Source organism: Oncorhynchus keta, chromosome 36 (genome assembly GCF_023373465.1).
Source record: "Oncorhynchus keta strain PuntledgeMale-10-30-2019 chromosome 36, Oket_V2, whole genome shotgun sequence".
NCBI classification, from domain to species: Eukaryota; Metazoa; Chordata; class Actinopteri; order Salmoniformes; family Salmonidae; genus Oncorhynchus; species Oncorhynchus keta.
This window is the reverse complement of record NC_068456.1, coordinates 28,585,777-28,604,847: the sequence shown is the minus strand read 5'-3', so window position 1 is coordinate 28,604,847 and position 19,071 is coordinate 28,585,777. Positions and strand designations below refer to the sequence as shown.

Sequence of the window (19,071 nt, the reverse complement as noted above, 5' to 3'; positions counted from 1 at the left end):
CATGTTGCGTTTATATTTTCATTCAGTATACATAACACTCATCACATTTCTCACATTAGTCTTGGTAGTTGGTACAGACAGACATCTGGCTGAACTCAGTCTCAGCTTATCCCACTGGCTTTAACTACAGTACAGAGGGACAGAGGATCAATTCAACTACATGAATCATCAGGAACAATCATATAAATCCCATAAATGGCTCAGTATTCTCAGATCCCAGTAACCTAAATACACCCACACTATATCCCAAATGGCACCCTATTCCCTATATAGTGCACTAGTTTTGACCAGAGCCCTATGGACCCTGGTCAAAAGTGCACTGAGTAGGGAATATGATTCATTTGGGACTCAGACCCATCCAGCCACCCATCTGCCGTAACAAGCCGTGACCCAGACTGCTGCTCTGTATCTGGGCACACAGCACTACTCTGGGGCTATTTCCAGACCCACTCATATTAAGCAAAAAGCAGAGGATAAGATCTGGAGACTGTGATGAACACAGCAGAGGATTTAGTTGTTGTGATGTGGCAGGCACGTTACCTTAAACGTGTGTTGTTTCGGGCAAATCCAATACAACACATTACTGAGTATTTATATATTTTAAAGCATAGTGGTGGCTGCATTATGTTATGGGTCTGCTTGTAATCGTTAAGGAATGGAGAGGTTTTCAGGATAAAAAAGAAAAGGAATGGAGCCAAGCACAGGCAAAATCCTAGAGGAAAACTTGGTTCAGTCTGCTTCCCACCAAACACTGGGAGATTAATTCGCGTTTTAGCAGAACAATAACCTAAAAAACAACACTGGAGTTGCTTCAAATAACGTCAAATCAAATCAAATTTTATTGGTCAAATACACATGGTTAGCAGATGTTAATGCGAGTGTAGTAGTAATAATAATGCAGTAATATCTAACAAGTAATATAACAAAATAACAATTTCACAACAACTACCTAATACACACAAGTGTAAAGGAATGAATAAGAATATGTACATATAAATATATGGATGAGTGATGGTCGTGCCGCATATGCAAGAAGAGTAGATGGTATAGAATAGAGTATATACATATGAGATGAGTAATGTAGGGTAAGTAAACATTATATAAAGTGGCATTGTTTAAAGTGACTAGTCCCATTTTTTTTATTATTGAAGTGGCGAGAGAGTTAAGTCAGTATGTTGGCAGTAGCCACTCAATGTTAGTGGTGGCTGTTTAACAGTCTGATGGCCTGATGGCCTTGAGATAGAAGCTGTTTTTCAGTCTTTCTGTCCCCGCTTTGATGCACCTGTACTGACCTCGCCTTCTGGATGATAGTGGGGTGAACAGGCGGTGGCTCGGGTGGTGTAGGTGTCCTGGAGGGCAGGTAGTTCGCTCCCGGTGATGCGTTGTGCAGACCTCACTACCCTCTGGAGAGCCTTACGGTCGTGGGTGGAGCAGTTGCCGTACCAGGCGTGATTCACCCCGACAGGATGCTCTCGATTGTGCATCTGTAAAAGTTTGTGTGTTTTCGGTGATAAGCCGCATTTCTTCGGGCTCCTGAGGTTGAAGAGGAGCTGCTGCGCCTTCTTCATCACGCTGTCTGTGTGGGTGGACCATTTCAGTTTGTCCGTGATGTGTACGTCGAGGAACTTAACTTTCCACCTTCTCCACTACTGTCCCGTCGATGTGGATAGGGGGCTGCTCCCTCTGCTGTTTCCTGAAGTCCACGATCATCTCCTTTGTTTTGTTGACATTGAGTGTGAGGTTATTTTCCTGACACCACACTCCGAGGACCCTCACCTCCTCCCTGTAGGCTGTCTCGTCGTTGTTGGTATTCAAGCCTACCACTGTAGTGTTGTCTGCAAACTTGATGATTGAATTGGAGGCATGCATGGCCACGCAGTCGTGGGTGAACAGGGCTGAGAATGCACCCTTGTGGGGCCCCAATGTTGAGGATCAGCGGGGTGGAGATGTTTCCTACCCTCACCACCTGGGGGCAGCCCGTCAGAAAGTCCAGGACCAGGGCGGGGTCTCGAGCTGAATGACGAGTTTGAAGGGTACTATGGTATTAAATGCTGAGCTTTAATCGATGAACAGAATTCTTACATAGATATTCCTCTTGTCCAGATGGGTTAGGGCAGTGTGATAGCGATTGCATGGTCTGTGGACCTATTGGGGAGGTATGCAAATTGGAGTGGGTCTAAGGTGTCAGGTAGGGTGGAGTTGATATGATCTTTGACTAGTCTCTCAAAGCACTTCATGATGACGGAAGTGAGTGCTACGGGGCGATAGTCATTTAGTTCAGTTACCTTAGCTTTCTTGGGAAAGGGAACAATGGTGGCCCTCTTGAAGCATGTGGGAACAGCAGACTGGGATAGGGATTGATTGAATATCTCGGTAAACACACCAGCCAGCTGGTCTGCGCATGATCTGAGGACGCCGTCTGGGCAGGCAGCCTTGCGAGGGTTTGTTTTGCTCACGTTGGCCGCGGTGAGAGCCTGCAGGTTTTGGTAGTGGGCCGTGTCAGTGGCACTGTATTGTTCTCAAAGCAAAGCAAATAAGTTATTTAATTTGTCTGGGAGCAAGACGTCGGTGTCCGTGACGGGGCTGGTTTTCCTTTTGTAATCCGTGATTGTCTGTAGACTCTGCCACATACGTCTCGTGTCTGAGCCGTTGAATTGAGACTTTACTTTGTATCTATATTGATGCTTAGCTTGTTTGATTCCCTCACGGAGGGAATAGCTACACTGTAGTCGGTCATGTTTTCGGTCGCTTTGCCATGATTTATTATTATTTTTTTTTATTAAAAGCAGTGGTTCGCACTTTCAGTTTTGCACGAATGCTGCCATCAATCCACAGTTTCTGGTTGGGGAAGGTTTTAGTCACCGTGGGTACAACATCACCGATACACTTGCTAATAAACTCGCACACTGAATCAGCATATACATCAATGTTGTTGTCTGAGGCTATCCGGAACATATCCCAGTCCACGTGATCGAAGCTATCTTGAAGTGTGTAGTCTGATTGGTCTGACCAGCGTTGAATAGACCTGAACACGGGCGTTTACGGTTTTAGTTTCTGACCAAGAAGTCAGTGGCCGAGTTACAGTTTTGACTTAAATCTGTTTGAAAATCTATAGCAAGACCCGAAAATGGTTGTCTAGCAATGATAAACAGCCAATTTGACAGAGCTTGAAGAATTTTGAAAAGAATAGGAAAATGTTGTACAATCCAGGTGTGGAAAGCTCTTAAAGACTTACCCAGAAAGACTCACAGCTGTAATCGCTGCCAAAGTTGAATCTAACATGTATTGACTCATGTGGTTTATCTAATGAAGATATATTTTATATATTATATTTATATATTTTGTTTAATTTATAAAATAGAGGAGTTTGTGTAGATCGTTGACAAAAAAAATGACAATTCAATACATTTTTATCCCACTTTGTAGCACAACAAAATCTGGAAAAAGTAAATGTGTCAGTCGTGTATATCGGTGGCAGGGAAGTCAGGCGCAGGAGTGTAAAACGAGTGTGATGGAGTCCTTTTAATATATGTCCACTAAACATGCTCCAAACACTAAATGTACATACATAATAAACATGGGTACGAGGACCCGTCGCGCACCTATACAAACATAAACAACACTGACATAAAACAATCTCTGACAAAGACATGAGGGGAAACCGAGGGTTAAATACACAACAGGTAATGAATTGGATTGAAACCAGGTGTGTAGGAAGACAAGACAAAACCAATGAAAAATGGATCAATGATGGCTAGAAGACCGGTGACGTAGACCGCCGAGCACCGCCCGAACAAGGAGAGGCAACGACTCCGGGCGCGTCGACACCGGCCTCGAGGACGACCCGAAGGGCGAGGTGCAGGGCAATCCGGATGGGAACTGGAATTCTTTTAACATGGAAGGATCTAACACGGCCTCCACCGGAACCCAGCATCTCTCCTCTGGCCCGTACCCCTGCCAGTCCACGAGGTACTGAAGGCCCCTCGCCCGACGTCTCGAATCCAATATGGATCGAACAGAGTACGCCGGGACCCCCTTGATGTCTAAAGGATGCATGCAAAAATTATTAAAATGCTTGATCTGCTTTCTCGATGAAAACATACACTACCGTTCAAATGTTTGGGGTCACTTAGAAATGTCCTTGTTTTGTTTTTTTTAAGCATGTTTTTTGTCCATTAAAATAACATCAAATCGATCAAAATACACAGTGTAGACATTGTTAATGTTGTAAATGACTATTGTAGCTGGAAACGTCTGATTTTTTTTAAATGGAATATCTACATAGGCGTACAGAGGCCCATTATCGGCAACCATCACTTCTGTGTTCCAATGGCACGTTGTGTTAGCTAATCCAAGTTTATACATTTAAAAAGATAATTGATCATTAGAAAACCCTTTTGCAATTATGATAACACAGCTGAAAACTGTAGTTCTGATTAAAGAAGCAATAAAACTGGCCTTCTTTAGACTAGTTGAGTATCTGGACGTCAGCAATTGTAGGTTCGATTACAGGCTCAAAATGGCCAGAATCAAATAACTTTCTTCTGAAACTCGTCAATCTATTCTTGTTCTGAGAAATGAAGGCTATTCCATGCGAGAAATTGCCAAGAAACTGAAGATCTCGTACAAGGCTGTGTACTACTCCTTTCACAGAACAGCGCAAACTGGCTCTAACCAGAATAGAAAGATGAGTGGGAGGCCCCGGTGCACAACTGAGCAAGGGGAAAAGTACATTAGTGTGTCTAGTTTGAGAAACAGATGCCTCACAAGTCCTCAACTGGCAGCTTCATTAGTAGTACCCACAAAACACCAGTCTCAACATCAGCGTGAAGAGGTGACTCCGGGATGCTGGCTTTCTAGGCAAGGACATTTCTAAGTGACCTCAAACTTTTGAACGGTAGTGCATATTTTATTGAAAAGAGATCTTGTATGTTTCTGGACAATGCACCATGCTGCCTTGTTGACAACATCACCAAACGGTGCAGATTACTGTTTCATTTGGGAAGAGTGCTCCTCCCTCACCGCTTTGCCTGATCATGTTACAGGCCATAGACCGGTACCCCACTACACAGCACACTCATCTGCCCTACCATTGGACACCTGTGGATGGCTTAGGACACATTAGCACCATCTCATTTGCTCTGGACAGTGACAATTGTCTTGGGAGGTATAAGAATACTACTTAACTACTCCCATAATATAGCGAGTGTCTTAACTACTCCCATACTATGGCTAGTGTCTTAACTACTCCCATACTATAGCTTGTGTCTATCCCTCTATAATTACATTACAAGGTTCACAAAGTAGGCAAAGGGCAGAGCGCCAAATTTGGGAGATTTAGGAGCACAATTACAAATATTTGAGGTATTAAAGCTAGTACTTATTGTAATTGACAAGAACACATGGCTAGTGTTCCTGGGTGACAGTGAGATGTTATGCTACAATCTTCTGTCTGAGTAATGCCATATCATGGTAGTAGTATAAAATCCCTGATAATGAAGGAAATGTAGGCCAGTAGTCTACTGTAGTTTATAAACTCAGTTATGACTGAAAGTATCTTCAGTTTATTATTAAATATAGATTGTCAGGGAATCAATCATTAATCATATGATGAATCATATGGTGCTGCATACACACACACACATTGTGATGCAAAACATACTTCTTATACTTCCCTCTCTCAAGATTTTGCTCAGTTAAAGCTGTTTCTCAAATGGTGGGTGGGAAATAACCTCTGAGTCACGGGATCACTGTGGTGAGTCACACAGTTAGTTTCCACTGGGATGTGCATGCATAGTTGGGCTCTGGTGGGATTGCAAAACACTTTTGTTCACCTTCAGTTGAGGGACACAGGAACATTTGAAGGCTTGAGGAAGGTCTTGCACCAAAATGTAGCAACGTTGATAGACTGAGAAATAGAAAAACATAATTTAAAATATATATTTATGTCCGGGGGAAAAAACGATGTATCTCTTATATAATCTTGATTTATCCAGGTCAATCTTATTGAAATACATATTTTACTGTTTTTGAAAGTATTTAGCTGGGCAGATACAATAAACCAATCATTTTCCGTTTGCCACCAACGCCCAGTGATTCTAGCCAACTTCCCATCGCTATGGAACAAATTACAAACATGCTGTAGTCCTACACCGCCCTTTTCCGGTTGTCACTCGCTAGTAATCACAGCCACAAAGTCAATATGTGCTATATCATAAACATTCATGAAAACAAACATTTGCTTTTTGGTCTTAATTTAATGCTAGGGCTATGCATACGGTTAACTAAGTTGTCAAGTTTAAGGTTAAGGTTTAAGATTTTAAGAAGATCAATTGTAGAAATAGGCGGGGTTTAGTCATAGTTATGACTTTGTGGTTGTGGTAACAAAGGACGAACCCGTCTTTTCGCCTCAGCTTTCAAGGTGGAGAGACTGGCACCGTGTACATCAAGCCATTCGGTGATATCACTGAGAGGTCAGTTTTACAGCTCTCTGCAATTATACAGTGAACACAGCTGGTGGACATTGAACCAAGGTATGTATGTTTTGGTGCTTTTGTTGGCAGGGTTTGTGCATTTAGTAAATGTATAGCTAGCGCGAGCTAACACGAAGATGCTCACGTTCGGTCGTTTCCTCCTTTTTTACAACGTGGTGACGTACTAGCTATAGGTTAGCCATATAACTAGCTAACTAAAAAGTTACCATGTTCGTTCACAATATAGTAATTCATACCAATACCGTGTCTGTCAGACTCCCATTCTACTGCTTCAATATTTGACAAGCAAACTGAGAAAAGTAGCTGGTTAACTAAAAGTGAGCATGCTAACTTTAGCTAGCTAAGTAACGTTAGCTAGCTAGCTAATGTCAACTGCACTCACTAAATGTCACATCGCTGAATCAATGACTTGTCAATAGCGTGATGCAAAGTGCAGGTTGATTTCTAGTCACCTAACGTTATATTCAAGTAATAATAACAATTTGTACCTAGGCACATTTCTGTTTTGGTCTTGTTTTCTCCTTTACTTTTCGTGAGTGTCAGGCATTGAGCGATGTCGTGTGACGGCCCATCTGTCATCTTCTGCACCGGTCACGTACCTTATTGCAATTAAGCTTGGGTTCATTAAGGTTAACTTTGTTGATTACAATAGCTAACATTACTTATTTTCCCACGTTGTCTTACTGCAATATGTTGACAAAGAGAAGGAAGATGTTACAATGTATTTGATGGTTAACTTTGTTGTCCAGGTGGTCTAAGTACAGAATTTGTAAATTCATACCATGTCGCAACGACGTCTACACAAGTGGTTATTGTATACATTTACATTACATTTAAGTCATTTAGCAGACGCTCTTATCCAGAGCGACTTATAGCAAGCAATTGGTTTACTATTATGTGAAAACAACTGCAAATGGTTTGGGATGTGTTTTGGCTTACAACTTTATTTGCATAACAAAATATAGGTCAATGCATATCCACTATCCTCTCCAGTGGCGATTTTAGCATTTTAGTAAATTGGCGATTGGCGATTTTATTAAATTTGGTGGGGCAAAAAATAAATAATTGGGTGGGATGGGATGCATGTCACAACACTAAACAATACAGTAATTGCACTATACCACTGCTACACCTGGCTATCAGCGGTGCCTTCCTTGTCTGGCAGCGAAGCACTTCATTCAGCCTCATTTACATGGCTGGCTGACTTAAACAAATGTGGATTCTTCTGACAATTGAGATGTACAAGCTAAGGCATAAGGGGAAGACAAGCGGATAAGAGGCATTCTGTAATTTTGATTAAGACATTAATGAGTGAGTTAGGACGGATGTAGTCAATATAACTATTTGTTCAGCACTTTTGAAATGTACAGCAACCGAATTCAGACCATCAAATTGTATTTGTCACATGCGCCAAATACAACAGTGAAACGCTTACTTACGAGCCCCCTAACCAACAGTGCGGCTAAAAAAGGATTAGAAATAAAAGGTGAAAGTTACAAGTATTTAAAGATATATATATATATCTCAAATCCTTTAATCATGGGCCGTTCTTAGTGTTCTCCATGTACACTAAGTCAGAACCGTAGGATAAAGGGGGCATATATGCAGACAATTAAAGCTCTTACAATATTCAATTACATTTCTCAAAAACAGGTTATAGACTACATGTGCACCACCAAGTTAGAACAGTAGGCTAAGATATGAGGGGGGAACGAACCAAATTATTAGGGTGAAGCACATGGCCTACTAACAGCTTACTACACAACATATTCTTAGTATTACTTTCTTAGCTGGCATATTACATAATGTATGCAGCAGCATACAATATATTTTTGGACTTACCTTGTTGTGCTGTGCTCACTTGAACAGGAAGGTAGCACGGCTGTCCTTCGTGGGCAAATTTTGTCATCAAGGTCTGTCATTCTCTTGATTTATGGTTATTTTCAAGACAACTGGGAACAAAACAAAAAGGTTGAATCATGAGGTTGTAGCTCTAGAAAGATTCCCAATTTACAATTCTGAGTTGGATAAAAGTTTCAAAATGTATATTCCCAGCCACAGCTTGTTTTTCCTGAGATACCAGTTGTCTTGAACTCACTAAAGTCAGATTTTGCAGTTCCTGAATTAAGTTGTTTTGAGCGGGGCACAAATCATGCTTTATTGACAGCATGGCTAAAATTGGATGTTTATCATTTTAAACTAGGTAAAGAGACCCTTAATCTTAGACTTGGGACCATACAGCCAGGGTAATGATTGCTTTGCAATGCTTGCTGTTAGCCACTGATTCCTTCCAAAGCCCTCATTGTTGAATTTACCATTTCCGGCTTGTTGTGTAATGTTTATGGCCGATTAGCACCGATACATTTGATCTATAATTTCTCTTCATATGACAAGGATTAAAAAGGATTTGCCAGTACATTGTTGACTTGATTCATGATGATGACTACTAGCTAAGATTTAGAAAACTACTAGCATGGTTTGATGTCATTGGGGCGGCAGGGTAGCCTAGTTGTTAGTGTTGGACTAGTAACCGAAAGGTTGCAAGTTCGAATCCCCGAGCTGACAAGGTACAAATCTGTCGTTCTGCCCCTGAACAGGCAGTTAACCCACTGTTCCTAGGCCGTCATTGAAAATAAGAATTTGTTCTTAACTAACTTGCCTAGTAAAATAAAGGTAAAATAAATAAATAAAAAATGTATCTGTGGCCAATGACCTTGAGCATTCTTAGATGGGCACTTCTAATGTAACTCTATGGCAGCACCCAAGGGGCTTGAATTTTCTAGCTCTGCCTTTAGACTTGGCGGTGATGTAGTGTCCCCATGAGTGACCAAACACTTAGCCAATAACGGTGCTACGTATTTTCTGCTGGGTTGCCCTACGACCACAGAAAGCACTGAGCTAACCTGCATTTTGGAGCTGCCTTACTCAAGAAAACAAAAAAAGAGACCGTGTTTGTGTGTGGCTTTCTTAACTCAATTATATATTTTTTACATTGATTGCAAACTCATATGTGACATGTAGTTTTTTGCTAAAATGACGTGTCACCACTGATCATCTCATTGCACATAGCCTAAACATGTCATTGCACATAGCCTAAACATGTCATTGCACATAGCCTAAACATGTTCCTTGATATGTTTCAGGCAGCTAGAAACCACATTAATTTGAAGAAGCGGTCATCACGTTTTGAGCCACAATGCAATGAACTTACTTTGGTAGCCTTCAGCTTGAAAGAACTGTTTATCACCTAGGAAACCAAACATCATGATAACTCCAGTGGTTGGAAGCTAGACTTTTCATGCCTCAGTTTGTTTATTGTTGTACTGCCAGGCTCTGATATAGCTTTGGTCAGATGATTCATAGCCTAGATATGCATGTAAAAGACAGCCAGTAGGCCTATTCTCAAACTGAGTGCTGGACTGCTCGTCATTCAGGTTGAATTTAGGTGTAAAATGCTGGAAGAAGATTCAGGATGGCAATGTAATTCTCTTCAATAATGCTGATGCAGTTTGGCGCACGCTCCATAGTCAGAGAATTAGGTTAAGACCAGACTTCCTGTATTTAACAACACTGTTACCGTCCTACAATGACCAGTTGGCTCAAATAGAAACAGCCCTGATGATAGCCTCCTTGTCCTTTTTTATTATGATTTGGGGAGGATACTAGAGGTGGCGAGGGCCCCTCCAATCAGGAGGTGTGTTTTGGCTGTTGAGGTAGGCTATGTAGAGGGAGGGAGTTATACATGGATCAGAGAGGTGGGGGGGCTTAGTCCTCGCTAGGAAGGAGGAGTTATCTTTTATCATTTGCCTTTTGAGTTCTGCTCGAGTCACTAAACTCCATGAGCTGGTTGAATTCATCCACAAGGCCAATTTTTGTCTTTCTAATGTTACAGGGCAACTTTTTTTATTTATTTTTTTAATGAGTCTTTGTCAAATGTGCAGAGAATAATCACATTTCTAACTAACTTGTTTCTGTTGTCAGGTGGTCTCATAGTAAACTCAAGGATGTCTGGAGATCTGTCCCTGGACATTAACATCAAGGAGCCGCGATGGGACCAGAGCACATTCATGGGCCGCGCCCAGCACTTCTTTTTTGTCACTGACCCCAGGAACATCCTCAAGTCCTCTAAGACACTGGAGGACGCACGGGTCACTGTGGAGAACTACAGGTACGGAGGGGGGAGGACACCTAGGGAAGGAGAAGGAGGAGGGTGGTTGATCCCAGGAACATCCTAAAGTCCTCTGAGATGCTGGAGAACACACCGGCCTCTATAGAGATCTACAGGTATTGAAAGGAGGTAGAGTGAGAGATTAATGTTAGAGTGGTGGTTTACTGTGGCCTAAAATGTGAATGGTAATTTGGAAGTTACCCTGGCCCCTGGGTAGGAATCAATTTTCATTAATGCATTTATGAATGGGCATGGACTCTGTCAACATTGTCTGTCTAAACTGAGGCGTTCAAGGAGCTAGCTAGCAGTTACCTTAACCTGATATCTCTCTTGTCCTCCTTCCCACCCCCCACTGTAATAAGAGAAACTAACAAACATCTTTAGACACAAGCCACTAATTAGGCTTGTAGGTTGGAACATCTGTCATACCGGTTTGTCTCTTACATCAGAGGTGAACTGAAAACACCTAAATAAATGTCTAAGATTGTCTTTGTTATGAAGAACTGCAGAAATATTTGGGGGATTTTGTGTGTATTGTTAGGTATTACTGCACTGTTGGAGCTAGAAACATAATCATTTTGCTGCACCTGTGCTAACATCTGCAAAACATGTCCGATATACAATTTGATTTGTTAAAACATTGAAAGTAGGTGAAGCTTTAGCCTATATTTATTTTAGTGTTTCTGTGTTTCTGTGAATCAAACATTGCAATAAGTTGCCCGTGATGCTAAGAATTGATGTTTGATTCATTGTTTAGAGGATGTGCTTGTGTCCAGGTTAGGAGTGGTGAGGCCAGGTCTGACAGAAGATGAGCTGTGGAGAGCCAAGTACATCTATGACTCTGCCTTCCACCCTGACACGGGAGAGAAGATGGTGGTGGTGGGACGCATGTCTGCCCAGGTCCCCATGAACATGACCATCACTGGCTGTATGCTCACATTCTACAGGTACCACCGGGGTGGATGACTTTTCAATTCAATACATGTTAAATGCAATTTGTGTGTGGCATAAAACACCTACATTAAAAACACCCTAATTGCTCTGGATAAGAGGGTCTGCTAAAATGTCAAACTTAAACAAATGTTTTATCTTGTGGGCATCGAAAAGGGAGATTCCTAAGCCATTTAATGAGGGTCAGGACACTGCTATTGGCCTTGCAGCGTGTGGATGCCTTGGATTGTTTTCATGTTCTCTCTGCATACCTTCCACTGTGCCTTTTACATTGCTGCTCAGAGGGCAAGACCAGAGTAGCACACTGCAGCTATTGTTGTGTGTCTGAAGAGTAAAGGGCATACAATCATAGTCACACTGGGCTCCAGAGTGGCTCAGCGGACTGAGGCACTGCATCTCAGTGCTAGAGGCTTCACTACAGACCCTGGTTTGAATTCAGGCTTTATCACAACTGCCCATGACTGGGAGTCCCATAGGGCAATTGGCCTAGCGTTGTCCAGGTTAGGGTTAGGGTTTGGCCTGGGGTAGGCCGTCATTCTAAATAAGAATTTGTTCTTAACTGACTTGCGTAGTTAAATTAAATAAAAACACTAAGTCATGTAAACTGTGCACAAACGTGGAAAGTGACATTTGTAAGTCATGATTTGCCTTTTGTTTGAATGATTAATTCAAGCATTCTGCCTCTGAATTAAATATCTGAAATGATTCATTCTTGTTCACACTTTCTTTGTCTCCCTTTCTATCCTTTCCCCACCCTTCTCTCCCACGTTTTCATCATCTCTCCTCCAGGACAACTCCAGCGGTGGTGTTCTGGCAGTGGGTGAACCAGTCCTTCAACGCTGTGGTCAACTACACCAACCGCAGTGGAGACGCTGCCCTCACCACCAAGTAGGGACTGGGAACACTAATGCCACAGCCACATACTAAACCAGCCCTGCTGTACCTGTACTAGGGTGCATCTCATAGCCTTAGCTAGCTTGCTCTCCTCATTTGCTTTCCTTCATCAGTACTGATCTGAAAGGACATGGATAGGTGGGAGCAAATCCCCGTAACACTTCCCCTATGTTGCTTTCACCTGTCTTCTCTTTTCCTATTGGTGCAGACAAAGGAAAAGAGGCAAGCAGAGAAGACCATAGTAGACTATTGCGATGCACCCCTAGCTCTGTATGGAGGCCTGCAGAGGCTAGCCAGTGGAACCCCAGTCCACTACACTCCTCCCCTTACAGCGGTATTATGCTCCTCCATTCCAACTGAACGGTTGTAGCTTTACCCCTTCCTCCATGTCTGCAGCTGGTAGAGGAAGCAAGGCATTTGTGTTTATCTTTCTGGTCTGGGACCATATGTTTCAGAGTAAGAGTGCTGATCTAGGATCATGTCACCCATGCATTGAGATCTAAAAGGGAGAACTGATCGTAGATTAGCACTCTTACTCTGAGGCTTTTGATACATACAGCTCCTGGTGGAGAGGCTGTACAAACCAGGGATGTATCTCAAAAGTTTAAAGGGGCGTCCTCTTACATCTGTACCAAATTGAAAACGCATGACCGGTGAAAGGTTTACACTGTTGCTATCAGATGTCACCTGTCCAGTTCCTTCAAATCAGTACAGATGAAGGGAAGGATACAAGGAAAGGATTCCACTTTAGACTATTGCGATGGACACACGAGGAATAGGAGCCAGCAATGCTGGTGCTCCTCAGTTCATATGCAGATTGAAACTACCATGGAACGAGCATGTAGACTGGGGGGCCATTTCAATCATTATTGGTGTCTTTGCCTGGCTTGTCATGTTTCGGTTTTCAATGAATGTGGCTTTTGACTTGACCGCCTTAACTACATTCCGTATGTGTTGTGACCTGAGACCTCTGTATTTAGGATCATTCTGTCTGTGTATCAGAGACTCTGGTAAATGGAACAGGAACCATATTGAGGCTCAGTAAATTGAGAGGTGTAAATGTCTTTGTGTGATGTTCTCTCAGTCAGCTGGCTGTAGCGTACGTCAGTGCGACCACCGGAGCCGTAGTCACAGCCCTGGGACTCAAGTCTCTAGCCAAGGTACTGTCTCTGGATCATCTTAGTTCTAGTGGATTTGCGCATTTACTGTGCATTTTTTTTGAGCGCTGTGAAAACTCTACATTGAAACAAACTCCCTCCCCAGCGCCTTCCAGCCGTCATGAGCCGGTTCGTCCCCTTCTTTGCTGTAGCTGCTGCCAACTGTATCAACATCCCCTTCATGAGGCAGAGGTGAGCTAGAGTTTAGACCACACCTAACTAGGGATGAAGGTTTTCCTGTCTTTTTGGTCAGCTCTGTGAGGGGTTAGGACTGGGTTGTTGTCAAACACTTTGTTTAAAATGTATTTGTAAAAAATAAAAATAATAATAAATAAAGTTATACAAATTGATTTAACATGACTATGACAGGTTTGGTTGAATTCCATCCTCTCCTTATGTCCCTCTCCTTAGGGAGCTGAAGTACGGCATCCCAGTGACTGATGAAAATGGAAACCGGTTAGGGGAGTCAGTCACCGCTGCCAAGTCGGGCATCATTCAGGTGGTGGTGTCCAGGATTGGCATGGCCGTGCCAGCTATGGGTAAGCACTGTGTTTCACACATGATGGATTGAACATGGTTTCGTTTTTTTATCTGGTGGGACACAATATTTCACAACGCAAAACAGTTTGGGAACCACTGGGTAAGGAGTTAACATGTAGTTTCAATCCAGATCAATTGGGTCATGTGTAATTTGGTCTGAAACTCACTGTCCTCACACCAGTACGTCTGGGAAAGATGATTCAGCAAAGCCCCCTTAACTGTAGATGACTATCAGAATCAGCAACGTGTTGTGAAATAACAGGAATCTTGCTCTTGAAAATACTCATTGTTTTCTGTCTACAGCTATCCCCCCTGTGATCATGAACGCCCTGGAGAAGAAAGCCTTTATGAAGGTAATGTTACAACAGCCATGGGCATGCTGGTTCTACAGTCAGTAGGGAGAGTGTGGCATGTCGCCACTGTTGCACTAGGTCTACCCTCTATTTGGAGTTCAAACCAATCTGGATGGTTAGCCGTGTTAAACATGCAATGCAATTTTTGTTGGAAATCTGTGCTCTGTCTGTCTGATATCCAGTAAAACTCTAGCCTGGTCCCAGATCTGTTTGTGCTGTTTTGCCAATGACCATATGAATAAGCAAGATGGCACAAACGGATCTGGACCACGCCTGTAAATCTCGACAATACTGTCAGTGTAATGTCTGTATACTGTTTGTTTTTATGAAAAACTGCTTCTGCTTCTGAGTCTCTCACTTTCTCTCTCTCACTGTGTTCTCTCCTCAGCGGTTCCCAGTGCTAAATGCTCCAGTACAGGTGGGACTGGTGGGTCTGTGGTAAGTATCTATCTATAGTTAATGTTACTGTAAACTGTTTGTTTGGTACACGTTTCATCCATGTTATAAGTCCTCTTGCAATGTCATGCACTGTAAGCAAACTAATCATAACATTTTAAATGGACTGGAGCTCTGAATACTGAACGTCGCCATTGCAAACCATGTGTATTGCACAGTTAAACTCTGGTTTGACAAAACCTCCCGTCTCTCTTTCAGTCTGGTGTTTGCTACTCCTCTGTGCTGCGCCCTGTTCCCACAGAAGAGGTACGTTATGGCCGTCTGGTACATACCTTAGATATAGACCGTGGACCTGCTTTTCCTACACAACTGTCTAATCAATAATTTTCTCCCTTTCACTCTCTCATCCCCTCTTTCTCTCTCTAACTCTCCCTCCCTATATAGTTCTATGACTGTGAGCAGCCTGGAGCCAGATCTGCAGGAGAGGATACGACAGAACAGTCCCCACACTACTACCGTCTTCTTCAACAAAGGCCTGTAGGACCACACACACACCTCAGACCAGCCCCCTCTGCTGGCTGGACCCTGCTAGTACAGCTCAGCGGGCAAAGAGAATATTATATTTATGCTTATTTTTGTATTTACCTTTGTTTATTATGATGTTTGTTATAGGCTTTAGGGTTTGATTATGGTGAGGGGTGTGTCTGAAAGGATTGAATAAGGGGGAGCCTACCCGTCAGGTTTTTGTCATCATTGTAGATGAAGGAAAGGAGATGAGGAAGCCACTTCAGAGTAATGAGATGCACCTGAGGTGAGAGTAGCATGACAGACAAACAGACTATGGTTTAATTTGGGTTTAGTCTGGTGTATTTGTCCTTCCTGGGGTTGTGGCTGTTTAGTTACTGACTGCTGTGAATGTCACACACAGAATGACAAAATCTACTTCCATCACCACTAACTACATACATGTCACCTCTTGTATTTGACCCCAGAGTTTTTGTTTTGTTTTTTTCTCCCCAAAGTGTGTTTTGTTATTTATTGCCCTTGTGTTTGAGATCGTACCCTTTTGAGCTGTGTGCACGGAAACCCATTCATGACTTAAAATGAGAAAGTAGTCAAATGTAATCTGCTAGATATCCACTCCCTCAAATTGCCTTAACTGTAGTCTAGTACGGGTAGTGAAGGATAACAGTTGGTTTATGAGCACATTAGACTGACCTGTTACTGAATTGCTTTTTGGGGTCTACCAGGGTTTTGTTTTCTGTTGCAAAATGTTTTGCTCCAGTGAGTGTGCCCCAATGAATAGGATGAGCACAGTTTCTATCTCCCTTGGAAGTGTACTTGCACACACGCTGTCCCACCTCAACCACTCTCAGCCTAGTGCACTAGGAACCCTGTGTGTTTGTGTTATCAAGAAAACCAATGACACTCCTAAATTAGATTTCAGTAAGCACATCCCCAATAGCACTGATGACAATGATAAGGCAGAATAAAGGTTTCTATAGGACAGGATCAAAGGCTTAATGTTTAAGCCTCATATCAAGGCCTCTCTTGATTTGGAAACACTATGGATGAATTTGGATCGTGTCTGTGCAGTTTCAACGGAACTCATGAATGATTGTTGGTGAAATTTGTGCCGTGTGTCAGTATTGTCATTGAAGGGGAATGTATTGTCTAAATGTTAAAGGAATTTAATCTGTTTTGTCCTAACCACCCTGCCACAGGCCTCCTGTCAGTTTGTGACGCTTATTGTCTCTTTAGTCATTCGTCTGTTACAGAGAAGAAGAGTTAACTTGCAGTGGTGACCTAGATGTGTGGTGGGGCCAACATATGCAATAAGAGGCAAGGGAGTAAATATGAATCCCAGTCTGTTAGCTTTAGATGAATTGTGTTGTGGTGATGTGTACCAAATATCGTTTTATTGTCATAAAACAAAGTTGTGAGAACCAGGGGTCTTAAACTACAGGACCGCTGACCAAATGTCTCCCAAGCTGATTTAATGTGGCCCGTGGTTGTCTTTAGTAAATGCAGCCCATGGTCATGAAGGGATACAGTGAGATTCTGGCATTTTCCACTTACCCAGATTCTGATTAACTCGTGGATACCAGGTGTATGTCTCTACATGCAGTGTGAAGGAAGTTAGATATTTCTGCGGGCCAAGGCTAATTAGTGTTAGCACAATGATTGGTAGTCTACATGTACGCTAGCATACGCTTAATTGCTAGAATCTGTCAGTGTCCCTTTAACCGTGTAAAAGGAAATCATTGATTAGATTGTAGGACAGTTGGAAGAAATGCTTGGATATTTAGTTCCTGTGTGGAAAATCTGGGCTTATTTAGAGCATTCCTGATCAAACCTGGGCTATAATACAGTATATTAATGTTGAATATCCAGCTAGATGTCAAGTGTAGTAATATGGTTGTTTAGTAGTCTAGACAATTTCATAGTACCGTATCAACTGAGTAACGTTGTGGTGGAAATATAGTATGTACAACGGGTATATTTTTGCGGGATTAAGATGCCGTAACAGAGGATATATTTAACAAATAAATGGTGGCGAGGTATTAGATTTAAAACTTCAGGGTGCACTGTTCCATTTCTCCACCAGGTGGCTACATTTATTCAGCTAGAAGTTAGAACAACTATTACACATTTTCAGTGTGTTTGTGAGAGTTTGAATATAGTTGTCAAAACCACCCATCAATATTGTCCCGCGGACTTTAATATGGCTTCGCATTGTAGCTTGGTCCCAGATCTGTTTGTGCGGTCTTGCCAGGCTATAGGTCACCTTTTCCTCAGTCAGTATTGCATGTCTACCAAACCACTCCAGTTGGTAGTTCCCTCTGAATGAAATCAGTGGATATTTTATGCAATGAGGACATGAATCTCCTCCTCAGACTGATATGAAACTTGGTTGTTGTTTTTTAATGCTTTTTTTGTAATGTATCCGCATAGCCTGGTCCCAGTTGTTTGTGCGGTCTTGTTTAGGGTGACTGGCCATAGGATTTGGATAACACACAGATATGGAACCAGGCTAGGCTCCTCATACATTTTTATAGCAAATGTATGTCTATAGGCGATCAGATGCACTGCAGCACAGTGTTATGGCCATACAGTAAACACTACTACATTATGCCATGGCTTTCAACTGTAAATACCAGGGTTGGAGCCAATTCCAGTAGATACTGGTTCATCTGTACCTACGTACACATAGTAAATGGTTATTCCACTAGTCACAATATGTGTCCATAATTGAATAAAATACCATATGAGCAAGTTGGCACCATTGTAAACTCATTCACTCTCTATAAAAGGAGGTACCCTCTTCATTGTATGTTTGGGCCTGGGGAGTCTTGGAGTCTGGCCTGGAATTGGGTAATAACCAATGTAAAGGGTGGGGGTACCACCTTTCTTTAAAAAATATATATATGTATTGGAAATGTTTGTACTGTTTCTATAATGTGCATGATATAAACCAAGTCACAATTTACTATGAGCTTAGAGTAAGTTATCCAGCAGTAGCTAGCTTTATTTTATCATCGCCATTTAGCTGTTTTCTGATCCTTTTGGTAGGGAGGGCAAGGAAATGTGACTAGAACAAATGAACCTATAGCCCAGCCTTTATGTGCTGACAGAAACATGCAAGGCTTGGAATTGAAGTAGAAAAGGCAGTGGTCTTTAGCGTTTGTCATCGGCTTCAGCTTTATATGACGATCCTCTTATCAAGATATTTTCATGCGAAATATCTCTAGGTTAGCTTAGGCATGTCATGGAATTTGGTCTTGGCAGCACATTAAAGGCACAACACTGAAGACAATCTGACGTCGCTACACTCCATGAATGTTTTCATGTTAATGTGTGTCCATGTCAAGTACCCATGTAGTTGTCAGTATTGGTGCTCACTACTTGTTTTTCCCCCCCATTTTGAGTTGGAATATGTTTTGTCACATGTGGACTATGTAAGACATTTATTAAGCTATAGAATAAAGTGATTGAAATGTGAGTTCTCAGGCCACAGACCTACTGTACTGTTCAGGAACAAAATCAAGACAAAGTGAACATTCCACACCATTGTGCCCTGCTGAACATACCCATTGCTCAATGTTTACAAATACAAT

The 19,071-nt window shown here is 42.2% G+C and overlaps 1 protein-coding gene and 1 long non-coding RNA gene across 2 annotated transcripts; one reads left to right on the top strand and one right to left on the bottom strand.

Annotated features, from left to right (window-relative positions):
• Positions 1–816: 816 nt before the first annotated feature.
• LOC118369877 (uncharacterized) lies at positions 817–8,318 on the bottom strand. The gene is made up of 3 exons (XR_004822696.2): positions 6,983–8,318; positions 5,835–5,908; positions 817–4,043 (listed from the first exon to the last, which is right to left on the bottom strand). It is a non-coding gene; the product is annotated as an uncharacterized LOC118369877 (long non-coding RNA).
• sfxn3 (sideroflexin 3) lies at positions 6,230–18,956 on the top strand. The gene is made up of 11 exons (XM_035754648.2): positions 6,230–6,533; positions 10,476–10,662; positions 11,439–11,609; positions 12,403–12,501; positions 13,592–13,667; positions 13,771–13,856; positions 14,076–14,203; positions 14,508–14,557; positions 14,946–14,995; positions 15,212–15,259; positions 15,398–18,956. Exons 2-11 carry the CDS (start codon positions 10,499–10,501, stop codon positions 15,492–15,494), a joined length of 969 nt encoding a protein of 322 aa, XP_035610541.1. The 5' UTR covers positions 6,230–6,533; positions 10,476–10,498; the 3' UTR covers positions 15,495–18,956.
• The last annotated feature ends 115 nt before the right edge of the window (positions 18,957–19,071 follow it).

Coding starts and splice junctions, on each gene's coding strand:
- sfxn3 (XM_035754648.2), top strand. CDS start 10,499: ATGTCTGGAGATCTGTCCCTGGACATTAACATCAAGGAGCCGCGATGG. Junction 13,857..14,075: donor ATCCCCTTCATGAGGCAGAG/GTGAGCTAGAGT, acceptor CCCTCTCCTTAG/GGAGCTGAAGTACGGCATCC. Junction 14,996..15,211: donor GTGGGACTGGTGGGTCTGTG/GTAAGTATCTAT, acceptor TCTCTCTTTCAG/TCTGGTGTTTGCTACTCCTC.